At 36.4% G+C, this 19,074-nt stretch overlaps 1 protein-coding gene and 1 long non-coding RNA gene across 13 annotated transcripts; one reads left to right on the forward strand and one right to left on the reverse strand.

The window, feature by feature from the left end:
* Window positions 1-250: 250 nt before the first annotated feature.
* LOC132313045 (uncharacterized) lies at window positions 251-13,649 on the reverse strand. 12 transcript variants are annotated; one of them, XR_009483383.1, is made up of 13 exons: window positions 13,358-13,649; window positions 13,149-13,225; window positions 11,122-12,520; window positions 10,814-11,039; window positions 10,594-10,734; window positions 8,396-8,466; window positions 8,115-8,205; window positions 7,859-8,001; window positions 2,739-2,835; window positions 2,575-2,605; window positions 965-1,700; window positions 643-748; window positions 251-539 (listed from the first exon to the last, which is right to left on the reverse strand). It is a non-coding gene; the product is annotated as an uncharacterized LOC132313045 (long non-coding RNA). The 12 variants fall into 12 exon arrangements; XR_009483373.1 differs by having other exon boundaries at window positions 251-1,108; window positions 1,600-1,700; XR_009483374.1 differs by lacking the exon at window positions 643-748.
* Window positions 13,650-17,805: 4,156 nt separating this feature from the next.
* LOC132314637 (F-box protein At5g07610-like) lies at window positions 17,806-19,074 on the forward strand. The gene has a single exon (XM_059813473.1). The coding sequence runs from the start codon at window positions 17,806-17,808 to the stop codon at window positions 19,072-19,074; it is 1,269 nt and encodes a 422-aa protein (XP_059669456.1).

Genomic DNA, 19,074 nt, shown 5'->3' on the forward strand with positions numbered 1-19,074 from the left:
AAACCGTTTCAAGAGTTTATGACCAAAATTTGAAAATAATTTTACCTTAAAAATTAGAAAATACAGTATCGTACTAATTTAATTCCAACATTTCTTGCCTTGAGACAAAATAATAATAATAATAATATATGTTAACTCTGACTGGTAGGTATCCAGGATTAAGTACCACGTTCAATCTGCCCTCAGTTTTGCTTTCTTGTGATCCAGGATTTGGAATAAGAGATTTTAAAAGAGATGCTCTTTAACACTATTTCTGTTGGAAAAGTTTAAAATATATAATACAAATCTGATTTCCTACTATGATACTTAATCCCAAGTCATTACAACAACAATTATCATTTATGCTAATATATTTTTAGGGTTAATTTCTAAAATAGACTGGGAGTTTATGATCAAAATTCGTGTGTCAAACCAACAATTAACATATTGCTGGGGGTAGCTAAGTTGCTCCATCTCCCCAGCTCAACTTCGAGGCAACTCGTTCACAGCGGGGAACAGCTCAGCTTCGAGGCAACTCATTCATAGTGGGGAACATACTCCTGAGACAACACATATACGAAAACGAGACTAATTACTTTCGGGAAGAAAAAAAAAAAAAAAAAAAAAGATTAATCCACTGCACAAGTAAAACCATTTCATTACCTGTATGAATCTTTTCAGACCATAAGTTTATGCATCAATTGTGAAAGGAAATCACGTTTTGTGGTTTCAAATATCCAATGACATACAAAAACGCAATCACGTTGAGCTAATCACAGGCCAAAACAGATGAATTTTTTTACTTTCTCAATATTTCTGGAATGGAAACGAACAGAGTAAGCAATATTTTCTCCTTTTTCTAGAGCAGGACAGGCACTAAACTATTTGAGCAACTGTATGCTTCAATTACTTTCTTAGACAAATAGTTCAAACGAGATGAAAGAATCCAACTGAAAAAGCAACTGTGATGTTGAGTATATGTTACCTCTAATTTCTTCACCAACTCTTTTGCAGTTGGCGCAGAGAGAATGATATGCCGTGCACTTGGACTAACAAGACCTTCTTCCACAGCTTAGTCGATAAATGATAGCAGTGGATTGTAGTATCCATCTACATTCAGCAATCCGACCTGCAAAAATGTAGAATGATGCATATATTTAATAACATAGAAAAGAGTTGACACGGTAAAAGCAGATTCAAATGCAATTTTAGAAAGAAAATCACCAACAATCCAACAGAACCTTAGAAAGCAGAAGTAAGAATTACAGATTTATCTTGTATGACAAGTTGAGCCCGTGTTATCACTTCAAGTAGCTCTTCAAGAGCCCCATAACCACTTGCATTTAACATCACAGAATATAACTCCTTATGTACAAGATTGTTAATAAATAATGCATTTGAAATGTGCAAAGAACTTCAGAATTACAGCTCAGTACCTTCCATTTGTCTCTCATACCATCATTTAATATACATTTAGTATTTATTTGAATTTTTTCTCTTCACAGATGGGGGAATAAGGTGTAGCATATTAATACTAAAATGACAAGTTTGCCCCTACATGCCTTTCCCAAAAAAGGACAAATGGGAAAAAAGAAATGAACTCGGGAGGATAAGACTTACCTCGCAAGGCATGTAAAAGCATCAGAATGCTTAGCCATTTCTACTTTCCTTTGATGCATATCTGCAACAAACATCACTTCCCCTACTATTTCACCAATCAACTGCAAAAGGGTACCCAAAACCCAAGTAGAAAAAATATTATAAAATTTAAATCCATATATATTATATGTATGTATGTATTGGTGTGTGTATTGTATATATAGAGAGAAATTGTTTGGAGTGTTACGCACTTGAGCAGTGCAGCAATGATGAGACTTACAGGAATGGCGGACTTAGACTAGATAGGCTCAGCTAACTCCAGAGCCAATGGTTCATATAACACCAGAGGGATATATATACAAAAAGAATATGCAACTTAGCAAAAAGCCTAGAAGAAAGAGAACAAGAGGGATATACTGATGGCTGAACTGATCATCCAACAAAGACGAAACAAAAAAGGAATAAATCAGAGGGAGCATTTGAAACTTAATATTTATATAGAAGTCGTAAGATGCCAGCTTTCCAACGGTACCATGGATAAAGGCAATCAAGCACCAAACGCTCGCAAGCACGCACACACACTGACACACACAATAAAAAAGGGGGAAAAATCACATTACTTTAAGAACTCCCTCTCCACACACTCATTTTAACCCACAATATGTACACGTACTAGAGGGAGAGAGACAGTAGCAGAGAAGCAATATATACATATATATATACATACATATATACATATATATATATATATATATATATATATTAAAACCATAACCGATATTTTAAATGGAAGTATTAATATAAAAGGAAATAGCTAGATATAATCATATAGTGAAAGAAAAAGAAAAGGAATGCAGAAAAGGATGAAACAGGACTAAACTCTGTCCATATAATTAGAAAAGTGATTAAAAATAGTACTAGTAGATTAATGGGTTTTTTTTATTAATTAGTTAATCTTATGAGGAAGGTTAAAGACTCTGTGTATAGCAGACATACCTCTCAAGGCATGAGCATCTCGGGAATAACTCTGCAAGAGAACAATAAGATGACAAAATTTAGTTGTAAAGTAAAAACAACCAACAATTTCATAGTCACTTTGTTTGTTTCTAAGAGTTTTGAGGATACAAATGATAGGAATAACGAAGGAGAAGGAAGCTCACCAATAAAGTGCCGACCACCATTATGAACAGCATGTGAAACCAACCCCATTTGGCCTATGCTACCACCTCCATAGACCAGATCAATGTTCCTTGACAACTTCAACAGACAAAGGTCAAATCAGCCCAAACAGTGAATATAAGCAAAAAAATATATTAATTTTTATCTTTTTGGGATTAAAAATATAAATTTTGAGGTAGGTATGATGAACCCATTTGAAATTACTATACCAAAAAAAAAACCTTTAAGATTGTAAGATAAGCGTGGAAAAAATGAATAAAAACTGAAAAGCATATACATTCCATCTCAAATAAGAGAAAGTAACTTGAAGCACTGAATATAGCTTCACATGATATAGTACACACGCACAAACACACACATTACACGCACACACGCACGCACGCGCACACACACACACACACATATATATAGAGAGAGAGAGAGCTAGTCCTGTTAAATAACAGAACTGCTGAACTAAGTCATGGCTAATATGAAAGGGTTTGCTTAAATAACTACAAATAAAACAAACAAACAAACAAACAAACAAAAAAAAAACCAGCACATTTGAATGAGAATTTAGAAGAGAAACCGACAAGAATGTCCCATTTCAAGGCATCAATAGAGATGAAAAAGCTCATGAAAATACTTACAAGCAGATTAACAGGAAGATTAAGTAAATTTCAAGTACTGATTCAAGCAAAACACATACATAAAAAGGGCCATTATGTACCAATACCATGCCAAGTTCAATTGCAGCATCCTGATTAGGGCTGCAACTTGGGCGGGCTAACCCAGCCCAACCCATGACCAACCCGAAATTTTAAAAATTGAGCTTTAAATTCACAAATCGGGTTCATGTTTGGGTTGGGTTTTGTCAAAACCTAGACATATTCGGATTGGATTCGGGCTCAACCCGAAACCCCCTTCTTTTTTTTTTTTTCTCTCTCTCTCTCCACAGCTTGAGAGTTGAGAGACAGCGGCGAGATCTACCGGTGCCAGGAACGCCTCCAGAGACGGCGACCTCCTCCGCCGGAGAGACGAGAATATCGCAGCTGATGCCATTCAAATTCCGAACTGGAACAGCGGGCGATGGAAACTGAAAGATCAGGGTTTTGATTTTTTGAACAATCTAAAATGATATGCAGATCTGGGTTTTGATTTTTTGAACAATCTGAAATATATGGGTTTTGAACTTCTGATTCTTGTAGATTTTGTAATTTGCAGTTGGAGAGAGAGAGAGAGAGAGGAGAGAGGAGAGAAGAGAGATGGAGGCGATAGGGGAGGCTGAAATGATGGCGGTGGTGGTGGAGGCATATTTACGGTGATTGTGAAGATGAATTGTTTGATATGCTATGATTAGTAATATTATAATAATAATTATTATTATTATTTTTTTATGAGTGAGTAATAATAATAGCCCCTTAATAAAAATTTAAGAATAAGTTTTTTTTTTTAATATAATTTCCCTTTTATGTTTTCTTTTTAATTTCCAAAAATAGATTTTTTAAAAAAAATAAAAATTACGCACTATTGATGTGAAGTTATAATGATAAAAATATCCTTAATGTTAATTTAATAAAATTCAGTTTTATTTTAGATTTTCTTTTCCTTCTTAATTTTAAAAATATATAGACTTAAGAAAATTTTAAAAGTTATTTGGAGGTATTTTAAATTTTCTTCTAGGCACATCTAATAGATTTTTTTTACAAATATAATCCATTGATTTTTTTTTTCAAAAATAGTTTTTAATAAATCTATGTTGAATGAGTTATTCATATTAATTTGAATCTTATCATTGAAAAATAATTACTAAAAGTGACATGTCCAGTGTCTTTTGCAAATTATAATTTTATACAAGTTTCGAACAATTCCATGAAACCCCAACACAGTATTTCAATAAGTCGGTAGCATTTTTATTAATATAATCAAATATATATTATATATATAAGATAATATATTATATATATATATTTTCAAAAAAAAAATTTCTTAAAATAAAATTTAAAAAAAAAAAAAAAAAAAAACCCAACCCGTCAACCAGACCCAACCCGCTTCGGATTGAGGTTAGGTTGGGACTAGACTGGGTTGGGACAACCCAAGTTGCAACCCTAATCCTGATAGCTACTCTTCTTTCCTTGGCTACTCCCACAATACACAAATCCTCTTGAATATTAAATGCTTCATTTCACACTCTCGCTCCATTTCTCTCTTTCTATCTCGATTTCTCAGTCTCTCTCTCTCTCTCTCTCTCTCTCTCTCTCTCTCTATATATATATATATATATATATATATATATATCAAATACAAGTCACAGAACAATACATGAATCAACTAGGAATGCCTCGGCTTGACCATTCTTTAGTGTGTCCTCACCATGCTTGTATATATATATATACGTTATGTCACATGTGAACCATACACACGTATATGTAGCACTTATATCCCAACACGTAATAGAATGCGTGAACCACACACATACAGTGATAATTAAAGACTTAAATCCTCGATTTATCACTCTATATATATATATATATGTATGTATCTTTACCACAAACTAGAAAGGAGGAAAAACCTGCTTCTCAATTCTCTCTCTCTCTCTCTCTCTCTCTCTCTCTCTCTATATATATATATATATATATATATCAAATACGAGTCACAGAACAATACATGAATCAACTAGTAATGCCTCTGCTTGACCATTCTTTAGTGTGTCCTCACCATGCTTGTGTATATATATATATATATATATACGTTACGTCACGTGTGAACCATACACACATATATGTAGCACTTATATCCCAACACGCAATAGAACGCGTGAACCACACACATACAGTGATAATTAAAGACTTAAATCCAAGGCTTGTATTATTGTGTGTGAGATCACTTCATTTTTAAAATACTAGACTAAGAATTTTTTGAAATACATATTTCAAGTAATGGAATATGACAATCAATGTCAAATTGACTGAATAAATTAAGCATAGGTACAAACTGACTCATTATTTTGCCTCTTAGAAAATGACAATCAATTTCAAATACTATTTCAAGTAATGGAATATATAAATCATAGGAGTTTTAAAATTCACAATTACCCAGTGCCACAGAACTTCCCCTTTATTTACCAAAACCTGTTTTCATATAAACATTCAACTCTATTTTTGTTGGACTGCACCTTGGAGTAAGATTTTGACCTTGGACAACTTGAGGAAGCGAAGACATATTATTGTTAATCGGTGTTGTCTTTGTAAGTTAAATGGGGAGTCAGTAGATCACCTGCTGCTGCATTGTCCAGTGGCTTATGATTGTTGGAGCCTCATTTTTGATTTGTTTGGTATTCATTGGGTCAGGCCTCGGACTTTTCCGGAATTGCTGGACATTTGGATGGGCCAATGGGTGGGGGCTCAAGCGAGAGTCTTCGGGAGGATAACCCCTTTTAGTGTTTGGTGGAGCATTTGAAAAGAACGGAATAGAAGATCTTTTGATGGGAATGAGTCCTCCATTGGGGTGTCGAAATTCTCTATTATTTGTTCTCTTTTTTGTTGGGGTTGGGGGAGAGAGTTTTCCTCTATTGAGGATCTTGTGGACCTTTTGGGCTCTTTGAGATCATAGGTTCCGTCCTTTTTTGTATAGCTTGGGACGCGTTCCCCTTTTGAACGCCTTCTATTACATTTTACTTATCAAAAAAAAAAAAAAAAAAATCTTCTATAGCCACTCCTCCATCTTATATGCCCCTTAAAACTGAAATTTTCCAATATACAGTGTCAAATCAATCGCCTTTGTAACTCTAAACTTCTGATACGCTGACTCATTGTGTTGTTACTGAGCTCGCGTTCCTTGTCTTTTAAATCGAGAGGTATTCAGAACCAAAATGTGGGTATGAAACTGGTAAGAACTCACCTCAATTGTCTACTAATTGATGAGCTAATCGAAGAGTCAAAGACTGGAACAAACCATGCCATTAATTAGGAATGTCATTTTAACTGACAAACTCTCCAAAATCCCAAAATCTGAGTTTCTAATAAAATCTGGTTTCCAATTCAATTGACAAAAAAATTGGGATCAAGACAAAGTGGTGGCAAAAATTATTTTGTTATTAATTATTATTCAATTAATCTGCCCATTGTCACTAAACATATCCAGCATCCATTTCCTTTTCAACAATCCTTTAACATATGAACTTAGCTTTTTTCCCTTTATGATTCAGAACTTTACAAGTTAAGGTAACATTTTATTAAACAAAAATGTTAAGAATGGAAATTGTGATGGGTATTACTAAATGCATGAGTACTACACGACAACACTTGTTGTATGCATAGGAAACATTTTATTTTAAATTCACAAGCCATTCCCTTCCCAATATCATCCCACCCCTTAATTCACCAAGCATGCTGTCCCCATCCTTTAAAATATGGACACCCATAATATTGTCCCTAATAAGACTCAAACATTCGATTTCGACTTTAGGGAAGAGATATCACACCATCTGGGCTAATACCCATTAATCCTTAACCCATATTTTGATCAGCTATATAAATCTTATTTCGTAAATTATTTTTATCTAAAACCTTAACTTCAGTTAATCTATACGTTCGCAATTCATGCATATTCATATTCAAAGAATCATATAGGTGACGTTAAAGTTTTACATTGTCTGTCAAGCTATTTAAAAGAACGTACAATTTTTATATTTGTTTTATCATTGGCAGGAAACACACACCAACCCACTTTGTCACTTTAGGGACTTGAACCCTTACCATCCACTTCGGGAAGTAGAGGAGATACCACTAAACCTCGAGGCCCTTGATAAGATCTAGGACTTGATGTATGATGATATAACACTAAACATAACATGGAAATCATGTTTTGTGGTTTCTAATGTCCAATGACATAAGAAGCAATCAAGTTGAGCTAATTACTGCCCGAAACAAATGGATTTTTTTATTTCTGAACATTTCTGGTATGGAACAAACAGAGTAAGCAATCTTTTCTCCTTTTCTAGAGCAGGACAAGCACTAAACTATTTCAGCAACTGTATGCATCAATTATTTTCTTAGATAAATTTCAAAGGAGATGAAAGAATCCAACTGAAAAAGCAACTGTGATGATGAGTTTATGTTACCTCTAATTTCTTCACCAACTCTTTTGCAGTTGGTGCAGATACAATGATATGCCGTGCACTTAGGCAAATGAAACCTTCTTCCACAGCTTTTCGATAAATGACAGCAGTGAATTGTAGTATCCATCTACATTCAGCAATTCGACCTGCAAAAATGGTAAAATGATACATATATTTAGTAACATAGAAAAGAGTTGACACGGTAAAAGCAGATTCAAATGCAATTTTAGAAAGAAAATCACCAACAATCCAACAGAACCTGAGAAAGCAGAAGTAAGAATTACAGATTTATCTTGTATGACGAGCCCATGTTATCACTTCAGGTAGCTCTTCAAGAGTCCCATAACAACCTGCATTTAACTTCGCAGAAGTTAACTCCTTAATTACAAGATTGTTAATGTGCAAGAACTTCAGAAAAAAAAAAACATATATTTAATAACATCGAATAGAGTTGACATGGTAAAAGCAGATTCAAAAGCAATTTTAGAAGAAAATCACCAACAATCCAACAGAATCTGAGAAAGCAGAAGTAAGAATTACAGGTTTATCTTGTATGCCAAGTTGAGCCCTTGTTATCACTTCAAGTAGCTCTTCAAGAGTCCCATAACCACCTGCATTTAACATCACAAAAGATAACTAATTAATTACAAGATTACTAATAAATCATGCATTTGAAATATGCAAGAAATTCAACATGTCATATTGTCTCTCATATTTCGTCAATTATTTTTATCTAAATCATATTGTCCCTAATAAATCTCAAACATTCGATTTTTACCTTTGGGAAGAGATATCATACCAGCTGGGCTAACACCCATTAATCCTTATCCCATATTTTGACCAGCTATATAAATCATATTTCGTCAATTTATTTTTATCTAAAACCTTAACTTCAGTTAATCTATACGCTCGTAATTCATACTGTCAAGCTATTTAAAACAACGAACCATTTTTATATTCTTCATCATTGGCAAGAAACACATATCCACCCACTTTGTCCCTTTAGGGACTCAAACCCTCACCATCCACTTCGGGAAGTAGAGTTGATATCACTAAACCACAAGGCCCTTGATAAGACACTAAACCTGACATGGAAGGAGTTACCATATTATATTCTAAAACCCATTTGTAGTCTCTAAGTATAGTTATGGGCTTCCACATATACATGATTATTATATTAAAACCAATTTTATCATTTTTTTTTATTAATTTAGTTGCCTAGATTGCAGGAACTGAACCATGCCCTTAAACTACTCTGTATAATATTGTTCAAACATCCCCAATCCCTAGGTCTTGCCCTTTCTGGCTGTTCTTCCATTAATTTAAATGTTCTCTGCTGTTTTGAGATTACAATCTTATAATTACTTCAAAATGGGGGGATTGAGCATATACTTATATATTATGTGTATAATTATGCATGCTCGCACGTGCGTTTATCGCATGTTTTTGTGTGTGCAATGTGTGTTAATGTTCTCATTTATGCACATACTTAAGATGGTGTATTTGCTATGATTTATATCACTATCATTCTAACGTGAAAATTAAATTAACTAACAAAAATGAAAAGAATAATATCTGTAACAAAGATTGGCAAGGAGACAAAATTTTAAATGCTTAGAATATCATATTGAAAAAACAGATACAATTTTCATAGAATTACAAAAGACAGTTTTTTAATTTATTTTTTGAGAAAACTGTCAAACAAACTTGTAATTTTCAAAATTAATTGTTTTCTGTTTTATCTTCTTGCATGTACATGTAGATCGGAATTTAAGTACAAGCATTCATTAGGCATCCGTCCACAGATAAGCATATATCTTCGAAGATCAAGATTCATGCATGCGTGTGTATTACAAAAGGACCAGTTGCTAACCTAACCATCCCATCTATATATCAGTACATGTACTGCAATTTTATACAACACTTGAAAAGTAAAGGAAATGTCGATGAAAAACTTTAGCAAAATTATACGAATTGGTCAGAAATTCAGTATGTATAATACAAAAATATAATATATAAGCTTAAATAGATCATATTCAATTCATAATAGTAGAGGATATATATGTACTAACATAACCAACATATTTGGTTCGGCCACTTTCTAAATTTTAATTTTTCTTACTACAAATGATTTATAAAATTAATTCTAATTACAAATGCACAACACAAAAAATGTATATTGTGAAGTGGGTGATGACCTGAAGACTAAACATAAGTTTCCAACGGGTAGACAACTTTTCATGTTACATAAGAAATTTATTAAATTGATTCTTTTGCATGCGCAAAAGCGATAGCAACTTCGAATATGGAATTCATCAAATGTTTCAAATAGAAAATAATACTTTAAAACATAGACCTATAATGAATATAGGATCGATTGAGAGATTTAATAAGGTAGATGTATTATTTATCACCTTTAAGAAAGGGACATCATCCATTAGATAAAAAGGAAATTACAAATTGAAGAGAGGGTACGCCTATATAGCTACGTCTTTCAAAACTGAAATGTAAATAAAACCATCTTACTAGTTGAACCATGAGAAGCACATCTAGACCCAACAAAACAGGAAATTAGTACTAAGACTAGTGCCAGATAACCAACACAGCAGAACCACAAATGACAAAAGGAAATGAACTGGTAAAGATGCACATTGTAAGGTTGCACAAATTATAAGACTTGAAATTGGAAACAAGTTTTTAAAAGATTATTAGAGTAGCAACGTCAAGGAAAAGATTACCTCGGCACAAATTTTACCAGCAATAGAAATAGTCTCTACTGGGTACAATACATGCAAAGTCTCGGTACCAAGAAGGATCGCATCACTTCATGCATTCGTTTATAGAACCAGAATATAAAGAGGGGGAAAAAAGTCTTAGACCTACAAATCACAATCATCCATTCTATTATGAACTTTAAGAATATTTCAAAGGAAAATAAAATTAATAGATAGCACTTACCATCGGCTTCATGTAGGCTTTCTTCCTCCCTTTGGTCTTCTCAGCAAGTGAATGTTTGAACCTCGGCCGAAATTTGCCTGCACAATTGTACTTGAGGAGATTTTATACTCTTAGGGCCTTGTGGCCCTTGTGGTGTGGAAGTTGACAGATTGTTGGGAGGAAGTAGTGGTTTTATCTCCAATGGATTCACATATTCTTCATCCTGAATGGGATCATCCCATGTCACCTGCACAATCAGTCACTTGAAGATACAATACGGAGACCAAATGTATACTAAAGCTAAAACAAACAGGATTGAATTAAAATACCTCAACATAATTCCAAAGTGAATGCCAGACACCTGAGGACACAGTACCACTAAACGACCTTGTTCCCGTTGAATCCTCAATTTCGAACATCTTTTCAAATTTCATACTTAGCTTCCAATCAAATTGCATTGACTTGCGGACAGCTGACACATGGATCCAAAATGACGGGACTTGAAGCTCGTGGGTAATACTTGACTTCAAAAGGCCTTACGCTTGCTGCCTTGTGCATTTATTCACTGCTGATTTTTTTTGCAATCCTACAAGGAGAGTGTCATCTTCTAGCTTCATAAATACAATTCCTCTTTTTTCTTTTTCCGTGTTTAAAATTCCATATATTCCATTTGAGAGGCGTTATCTTATGCTGAATTCATTTTAGGGCTACTGACATAGACTCTTTTCTTTTTCTTTAAAACCCGAAATATTCTCATGTATGTCACTAGTCCTAAAATGAATTCAACAGAAGATAATACCTCGCAAATGGATTATCAGGAATTTTAAACACGGAAAAAGAAAAAACAGGAATTGTATTTATGAAGCTAGGAGATGATACTCTCTTTGTAGGATTGCAAAAAAAATCAGCAGGGCTGCATCAATTACTAAAGAAATGCATAAGGCAGCAAGAGGAAGGACCTTTTGAGTTGGTCAAGTATTGTCCACGAGCTTCAAGTCCGCCATTAAAATTGCAAGCGAAAGGCCTCCGTTCCAAAGAGGGAGATTCGGGATATATAGAGAAAGGCTTTCTTTGGCGGATACTCCCGGGAACAGATCCAGTGGAGACGGGGTGGGGCCTGTAGCTCAGAGGATTAGAGCACGTGGCTACGAACCACGATGTCAGGGGTTCGAATCCCTCCTCGCCCACAACCGGACCAAAAGGGAAGGACCTTTCCCTCTGGGGGTAGGGGAATCATGATCGGGATAGCGGCTATGGAACTTGGGTGTGGGTCTTTTGTCAAAATGGAATGACCTCACCTCAATGTCGGCTCTTCGCCACCTGGGGCTGTAGTATGTTCCAAGGGTTGGGCTGTTCGCCCATTAAAGCGGTACGTGAGCTGGATTCAGAACGTCGTGAGACAGTTCGGTCCATATCCGGTGTTACGTTAATGTTTGTATTTGCCACCTCTTCAGCCTCATCACACTGAACCAATCCAATTGCTGCATATACTTCCTTGGTTGTGGGCTTGGCAACAAATTTCACAGTTGACACTCTACAACAGCTACAACAGATCATACATGGAACATCATAAATCCCCTCAAATTGAGCACAAAGATGCTCAGCATGCCCTTGAGGGAAGTAAAAAACTTTTAACCCAATTGAGACCAATCGAGGGCACATGCGCCATCTTGCCGGTGCACGCAAACCACATCTGGGGTCTACCTCAGGTTCATTCATTATGTCTACCTGGAATACAAAATTCAGTTCACCATAACAATCAGACCCATTTCAACCAATAATGCAATTTTAATTTATAAGGTCCGGCTAGGTTTTTGAACAATTCCAAACATTTAATGGTTGATCTAAATGTAATGACCAACAATATATAAACCTAGGTGGGCAAATGTTCTCATCACGGTAAATGTTCAATCAAGAAAGCAATATTTTCAGAACAATCAAATTAATGTTAAAGAGTAGTACAATTTTAAATAATAAAATGATCAGTTGAACAGATCCGAAGATTTAACATATGCAAGGTATAAGATATAAACCTGTATAATCGATCAAATCCATTTTAATACAATAATGCAATTTTAATTCATAAAATCCTGCTAGTAACAGTTCCGAATAGGCAAAGTATAAAATTAAAACACTTAATGACACAAAATAACGTCACACAAACACACGCAGAGAGGAGAGGGGAGGGGAGGGGGATAGAACCTCGGTTCGTGTACTGTGTCGCTTCAACCGCTTAAGAATTTATCAGTCGCAACTGGTCTGAGTGTGAACATATGTGAAGCAATAAATGATTAACAATGAAATAAAAGCCGAACAAAACAAAGATTACACGGAGAAGGAAGGAGGGAGAAAGAACCTATATTTATGTCGCTCCAGATTTCTCTGTTGGATTCAACTGCTTGAGAATTTTATCAATCGCAACTGTTGAGGTTTCTGCGAAGCAATGGTTGGCGATAAAATTAAAACCCTAAATATTCTAGGGTTAATGTGTAAATACATCTCTGTTTTTAAAATGTGCATTTCAGTCCATAAAATTTAAAAACTGTGCAAATAAGTTCCTCGGACCAGATCGATGTCGATGACGGTAGGTTGATGTCGAGGACGGCGGGACGGCGACACCTCACGTCGACTGCAGACCGATGTCGAGGACGGCGGGACAGCGACACCTCACGTCGACTGCAGACCGATGTCGATGACGGAGGACGGCGGGACGACGTCGACTGCAGAGGAAGGATTTGGAGGCTGTGTATCGAGGATTTGAAAGAGGAATGGCTTGGGAAATGGAAATGAAAGACAGAGGGACTGAGGGAGGCGCTTTGGACCAACTGCTACATATAGTTAGGGTTTAATGAATATTACCAATAGCGTGTATATATATACGAGTAATTAATAGCGCATATGTATTATAAAATGAATTATAATTTATTAGGATAATCCCTAGCCCTTAAGTGTTTCAATAAAAAAAGAAAAAATAATACATCAGCTTTAATAATAAAATCAACAAAATTATAAAAAAAAAGAAAAGAAAATTGAATCGATAGGTTTTAATTGGATAATCACCCTTTCTCTTTTCTCTTTTTTTTTTTTTTTTTATTTCCAAATCCATGCCCTCCTTTCTCCACTGTGGGACTTATCTTCTTCTTCTCATTATTATTTATTTATTTATTGTATAAATTTAATCCATACTTAACGTGAGTTTGATTCGATCAATTTGGGTGGGGCAGTGATAGGAGAACCAAAAGATATCCCCGAAAAAAAATATCTAATCTTTCGTGACAAAGAAAGGGGGAAGGTGATCTCACAGCGGTGGTGACAGGCGGCTCAGGTGACGGCGGTTTTGGGCTCGACCGTGGATAATCTGGGTTGAACTACGGGCTTAAGAAATTAAATTAAGAATCCCATTTTTTATGTTGTTATGGGATCCAGATAATGGAAAATTCAACCGAGTTAAAAGTTGTGTCATGCTAGATTGATTGGGATTTTTATTCTATTGGGTCTCAAACAATAAAAAGTGATTGAAATTTTTAATTGCCTTTCTTGCGCATTTATTTTCCTTGACATGGGGGATTTCTTCTCCCTATCATTCATTGGTTCTTGTAGAAGTACAAACCATGAACTGCTGTATGTCTTAGTTGCCTAATATTTTATATGCTGTGCCTTTATGTTTTATAGGACTCTATCTAGAACATCATTTACTTGTTATGCATGCACCATTTGCGGATTTTTCACTGTGCTCAGCCAATAATGAACTTTACAAAAAATTCAATTCTTTCAGTCAAGTTGAGCTTCCACATGGAAGCTCAAAACCCATTTTCTGATGAAGCTTTACATGATTCAATTCACGAAATGGATGATTCGCAGATCGTCGGAGCTCCAGCAATTGTCGCCGGTGATGAGGATGGTCCTTCAGCTACAAAGGCAGAGGGGGAAGCTAGAGGAAGGGGCGGGAAGAAGAGGACGCAGACTTTGTCGTCGAGGGTTCAGGCCAAACAACCGTCGCCACGTCGTTGAAACCAAACTCACTGACCTCATCACTGCCGGAGTCCATCACAGTCGTATCCCACCATCTTCTCTAGATCTCCGCATCCGCACCCGCAGTCGCATCTTCCTTGCTCTCCTTCGACGACCCCACCAACGCAGCCGACAACTACATCGGGAAGGTTAGCCCCCACGAAGATCCCACCATCTTCTCAAGATCTCCGGTCTTCACTGTTTTTGACGGGGAAGTTCTTAAAGGTCAATGCCGGTGGCTGTTTTACTCACTTGCGAGAGGTTTTATAGAATCTGACGTAGCTTTGCCACGAAAGATTCGATTGTTTTTCAGGGCAAATAAGGCCAAACGGTGAAACCAAGGAAAGGTGTTGTAGAGGAGGAAGTGAGGGAGCTTTTGTCTTCAAGGTGGAAGGACAAAAGCTAAGGGAAATGGCTTGAAAACACGCTAGGTGGCAAGAACCTTATGAATTGTTTTACATTAATGTGATAAACTTATAAAAAGTTTGGTCTATGCATGTTTATTCCTTACGAGTAATACATGTTACTCACCCCTAGCTGAATGCGACCTGTTTTAAAGACATGGTTCCGGAATACACAATATTCCTTGGATGTTTTTTGTAGACTTGAAGTATTTAATTCATACAAATGTTCATATGAAATATTATTTTTGATTTAAAATGTCAAAATTTGTATATTTGGTGAACATAACTTTAGTGAATTTGTTAGCTTTTTAAGCAAGTCAATAAGAAATTGCATAGCTAGTCTACCATTTTGTATTGAATAGCTAGTCTACCATTTAACTCACTCTCGTGTTAACACCGGTCTTGAGATTCTCAAAATTTTAAAAGGTTTTGATTCTCGAAATTTTAAAAGGTTTTAGGCAAACTTTCACATTTCCCTTTATTTGTGTGTATATATATTTTTGGCCCTTTATCATTTTCCTTTATAAAATTTGAAGTTGGATCCGAAAAGACCGAACCAAACCATTCGGTCGTAAGCTGTCAGTCAGGCTATGTTTGGTAGGATGGGTTTGAAGGGGGAGGATAACATTAGTTATAAGGGAAAGGGAAGGGAAGGATAAGTTTAATCCTCAATCGTGTTTGGTTGATTAATGAAGGAAAAGAAAGGGAAGGATAACAATCATGTTTGAGAAAAGAAAGGAAAGGGAAAAATAATAAAAAAATTACTATTATGCCCTTTATATATTTTAAAAGATAAATTTTTAGATTTAAATATGCAACAATATTTTTGCCCCAAGATTCGGTTCTAAGGCTCAGTTTGGTAGCAAATGCCACATTCATCTTCTCTTTCCAAATCAATATTTCAAAACTCAACAGCACTTAACTAATTTATGCAGTGGTATTGAGGCTAAGCAGCCCAACTCTGGCATGAGAAAATCTGCTCGTGTGCAACTGATTAAGAATGGGAAGAAGATCGCTGCATTTGTACCCAATGATGGTTGCTTAAACTATAGTCTCCTCAATATAGTTTAGTGTAGATCTTCTTTAATGTATCAAATCTTATAAAAGGAGCCGGCTCAAGTAAAAGTGGAGGAGGCTCCAATATGAATGGAGCAGGCTCTACTTTAAGTAGAGGAGGCTCCAATATGAGTAGAGCAGGCTCCCAATTACTAGATCTTCCTTCAAGCAAGTAGCAACAGAGAAAAGTAAAAAAATGATCATTAATTTAATCTTTAAATTTGGCTTCTTACTTTTTTGGGTGAGAGGGGTTTGATCACAAATGTAATCAATGATAATCAACAACATAAAACAGTAAGTTAGGTTCTTTCTGACTTTATTTAAAAAAAAAAAAAACTTAACAACCCAAGGCATGAAGTGGATAGAACATACAGATCCACCAATTTCTTGCAAATACCATATCTTCAACTGAAAAGAATCAAAGACACCAAAAGATTCTATAGTGAATTATGTTTGTGCTAATTTCGACTAAAAATTAAGAGCAGGAATATATATAAATTGAAGAGGGAATTTCATGGATTTAACATACCAGTGAAGGAACCCATCATATGGAAGAATTCGCCCAAAGCAAGATGAAGTCTCCTAAGTCAGTTTGCTCTCTGGAATGTTTCAATAATGACCCCAAATTAGGAAGTGCCGAGATATAATGGGAATAGGACACTTGAAGGGAGCCGGCTCAACCATGATCATGGAGCCGGCTCTTATGGGTTTTTGAGAGGTGCCGAGTGAAATAGGAAGGATGTAGATGAGTGGAGCCGGCTCCACATTTTTTTTGGAGCCGCCTCAAGTAGTTGCTGGAGCCGGCTCTCTTGGGCATTTGAGAAATCCCGAGAGTTGGTGTATGCAGGCCAATAAAGGAGCCGGCTCAACCTATTTCTGGAGGCGGCTCTTCTTGGAGATGCCGAGAGCATGGATTTAGGAAATTTAAGGAGCCGTTACAAACCTTTCCCTTCTATCTCTATCATCAACTTCCTCCTCCGGCACAGAGACTATGTAGTGAACCCACTTCCCCTTCTCTCTCTCCCATACGTGAACCCACTTCCCCCTTTTCTCTCTCCTATTTCTTCTTATACCAGTGAATTTTGGCGCCTTTGTTCCCGCGCTGAATATACGCCTTCCTTTGTTCCCGCGCTGAATACAGGCCCTAATATGAAGAGCAAATTTGAGGGTAAAATTGGCCTAATAAATATTTTGTATGCCATTGCCTGCCCTTTCCTTCTTTATCCTCCCAATTTTGGAAGGTTAAAAAATTACTGTACGTTACTTATAAATAACCCTCCAAACCCCTCCCTCTCCTTCCCTTTCCCTCCACTAACTTTACCCGAACACAATTTTTTTATTACCCTCCGTCCCTTCCCTTCCCTTTCCCTTCAAACCCATCCTACCAAACTGACCCTCAGAGTCAGTGTTTTATTAGGTTTTGATTTCGTTGCCTATATAAGGTCACAAGGCAAGCGGTAGCAGAAAGGTGAGATCCAAACGCGTCCGCTCGAGATCGAAAGGCGTTAAGCTTGAGAGATCAGAGAAGAAATTGTTGGATGAATGGCTTCTCACTTTAAAAGGTGCCAGCGGAATAATGCGCAGATACCGTCGTCGGCGGACCAAATTTCTGTCGCCGCTGAAATCATCCGCAGCAACGCCGACCTGGTGGTGGAGATCCTTCAGCGTCTGCCGGCGAAATCCCTCCTTCGATTCAGGTCAGTCTCTAAAGAATGGCTCTTTCTCATCTCCAGTCGTCGCTTCTCTCTCCTCCACTGGCTACAGCAGCAGCATCAACAATTCCATGATCCCAAAATCTCCGGCCTTTTCTTAACCTCTGAATTAACCGATAAATCCCCATTTAAATTCACGAAATACATTCCTCTCATTAATGGCGGAGATGAAAACAAGTCACTGGCTCTCAATATGAATACAAGTACTACAACCATAGAACACTCTTGTAATGGTTTTCTACTCTTATGCTGTTTAACTAAGCAGTCTAATAATTTAATCGACACCTCTTACCATGTTTGCAATCCTACTACCAAGCGACTCTCTAGTCTTCCCTGGCCTTTTTTCTTCACTCAACTTTATCCTCCCGACTATTTATATTTGTTTTTTGATCCTTCCAAATCCCTTCACTACAAAGTTGTTTTCTTTCAAAATTCACTACTTGAAAGTGGTTATGGCTATTCGTGTCAAGTGCATATTTATTCCTCAGAAACCCATGCCTGGCGGGGGCCACAACCCAATATTGGTGATCACCATTATCCATTCAAGGCACCATTAAGTGTGGAATTCGAACATGGAGTCTATTGCAATGGTTCCGTCCATTGGATTTCCTTCGGCGGACGACCTTCCATCTACTTTGATGTTGATCAAGAAAGATACTGCACAATGCCATCTCCACCATTTGAGCTTGGTACTTTCTATTCCTTTCATTTTGGGGAGTCCAGAGGCCATTTGCATCTTATTCCTTCTACCGGATATAATCTCGACATATTCGAGATGGAAAGTGATTACTCTAAGTGGTCATTGAAGCGTCGGGTTAGCCTTGACTTGCTGTTGGTTGATCTTGCATCAAGAGAGGAGATGGTTATCAGCTTTGATACGGTAAGAGTGCTTAGTTTAATTCATGGAGAAGATGAAGAGGATGTGTTTTTGGTGCTATTTGTAGACACAACTATGATCATCTCTTACAACATTAAGGATAATACATTTAAGAAGCTTGATGATGTAGCAAGCCATCATGTTTCTTCTTCTCATGATTTTTCGTTGTTTAAACGCCCTCATCATGTCCATCCATACATTGAGACCCTCTTTCCTGTTTGA

This window comes from Cornus florida, unplaced genomic scaffold (assembly GCF_030987335.1).
Source record: "Cornus florida cultivar Cherokee Brave unplaced genomic scaffold, ASM3098733v1 CherokeeBrave_3.0.0_Hap2_Chr06, whole genome shotgun sequence".
NCBI lineage: Eukaryota > Viridiplantae > Streptophyta > Magnoliopsida > Cornales > Cornaceae > Cornus > Cornus florida.

Bases quoted from the DNA above. Each gene is read 5' to 3' on its own strand.
- LOC132314637 (XM_059813473.1), top strand. From the start codon at position 17,806: ATGGCTTCTCACTTTAAAAGGTGCCAGCGGAATAATGCGCAGATACCG.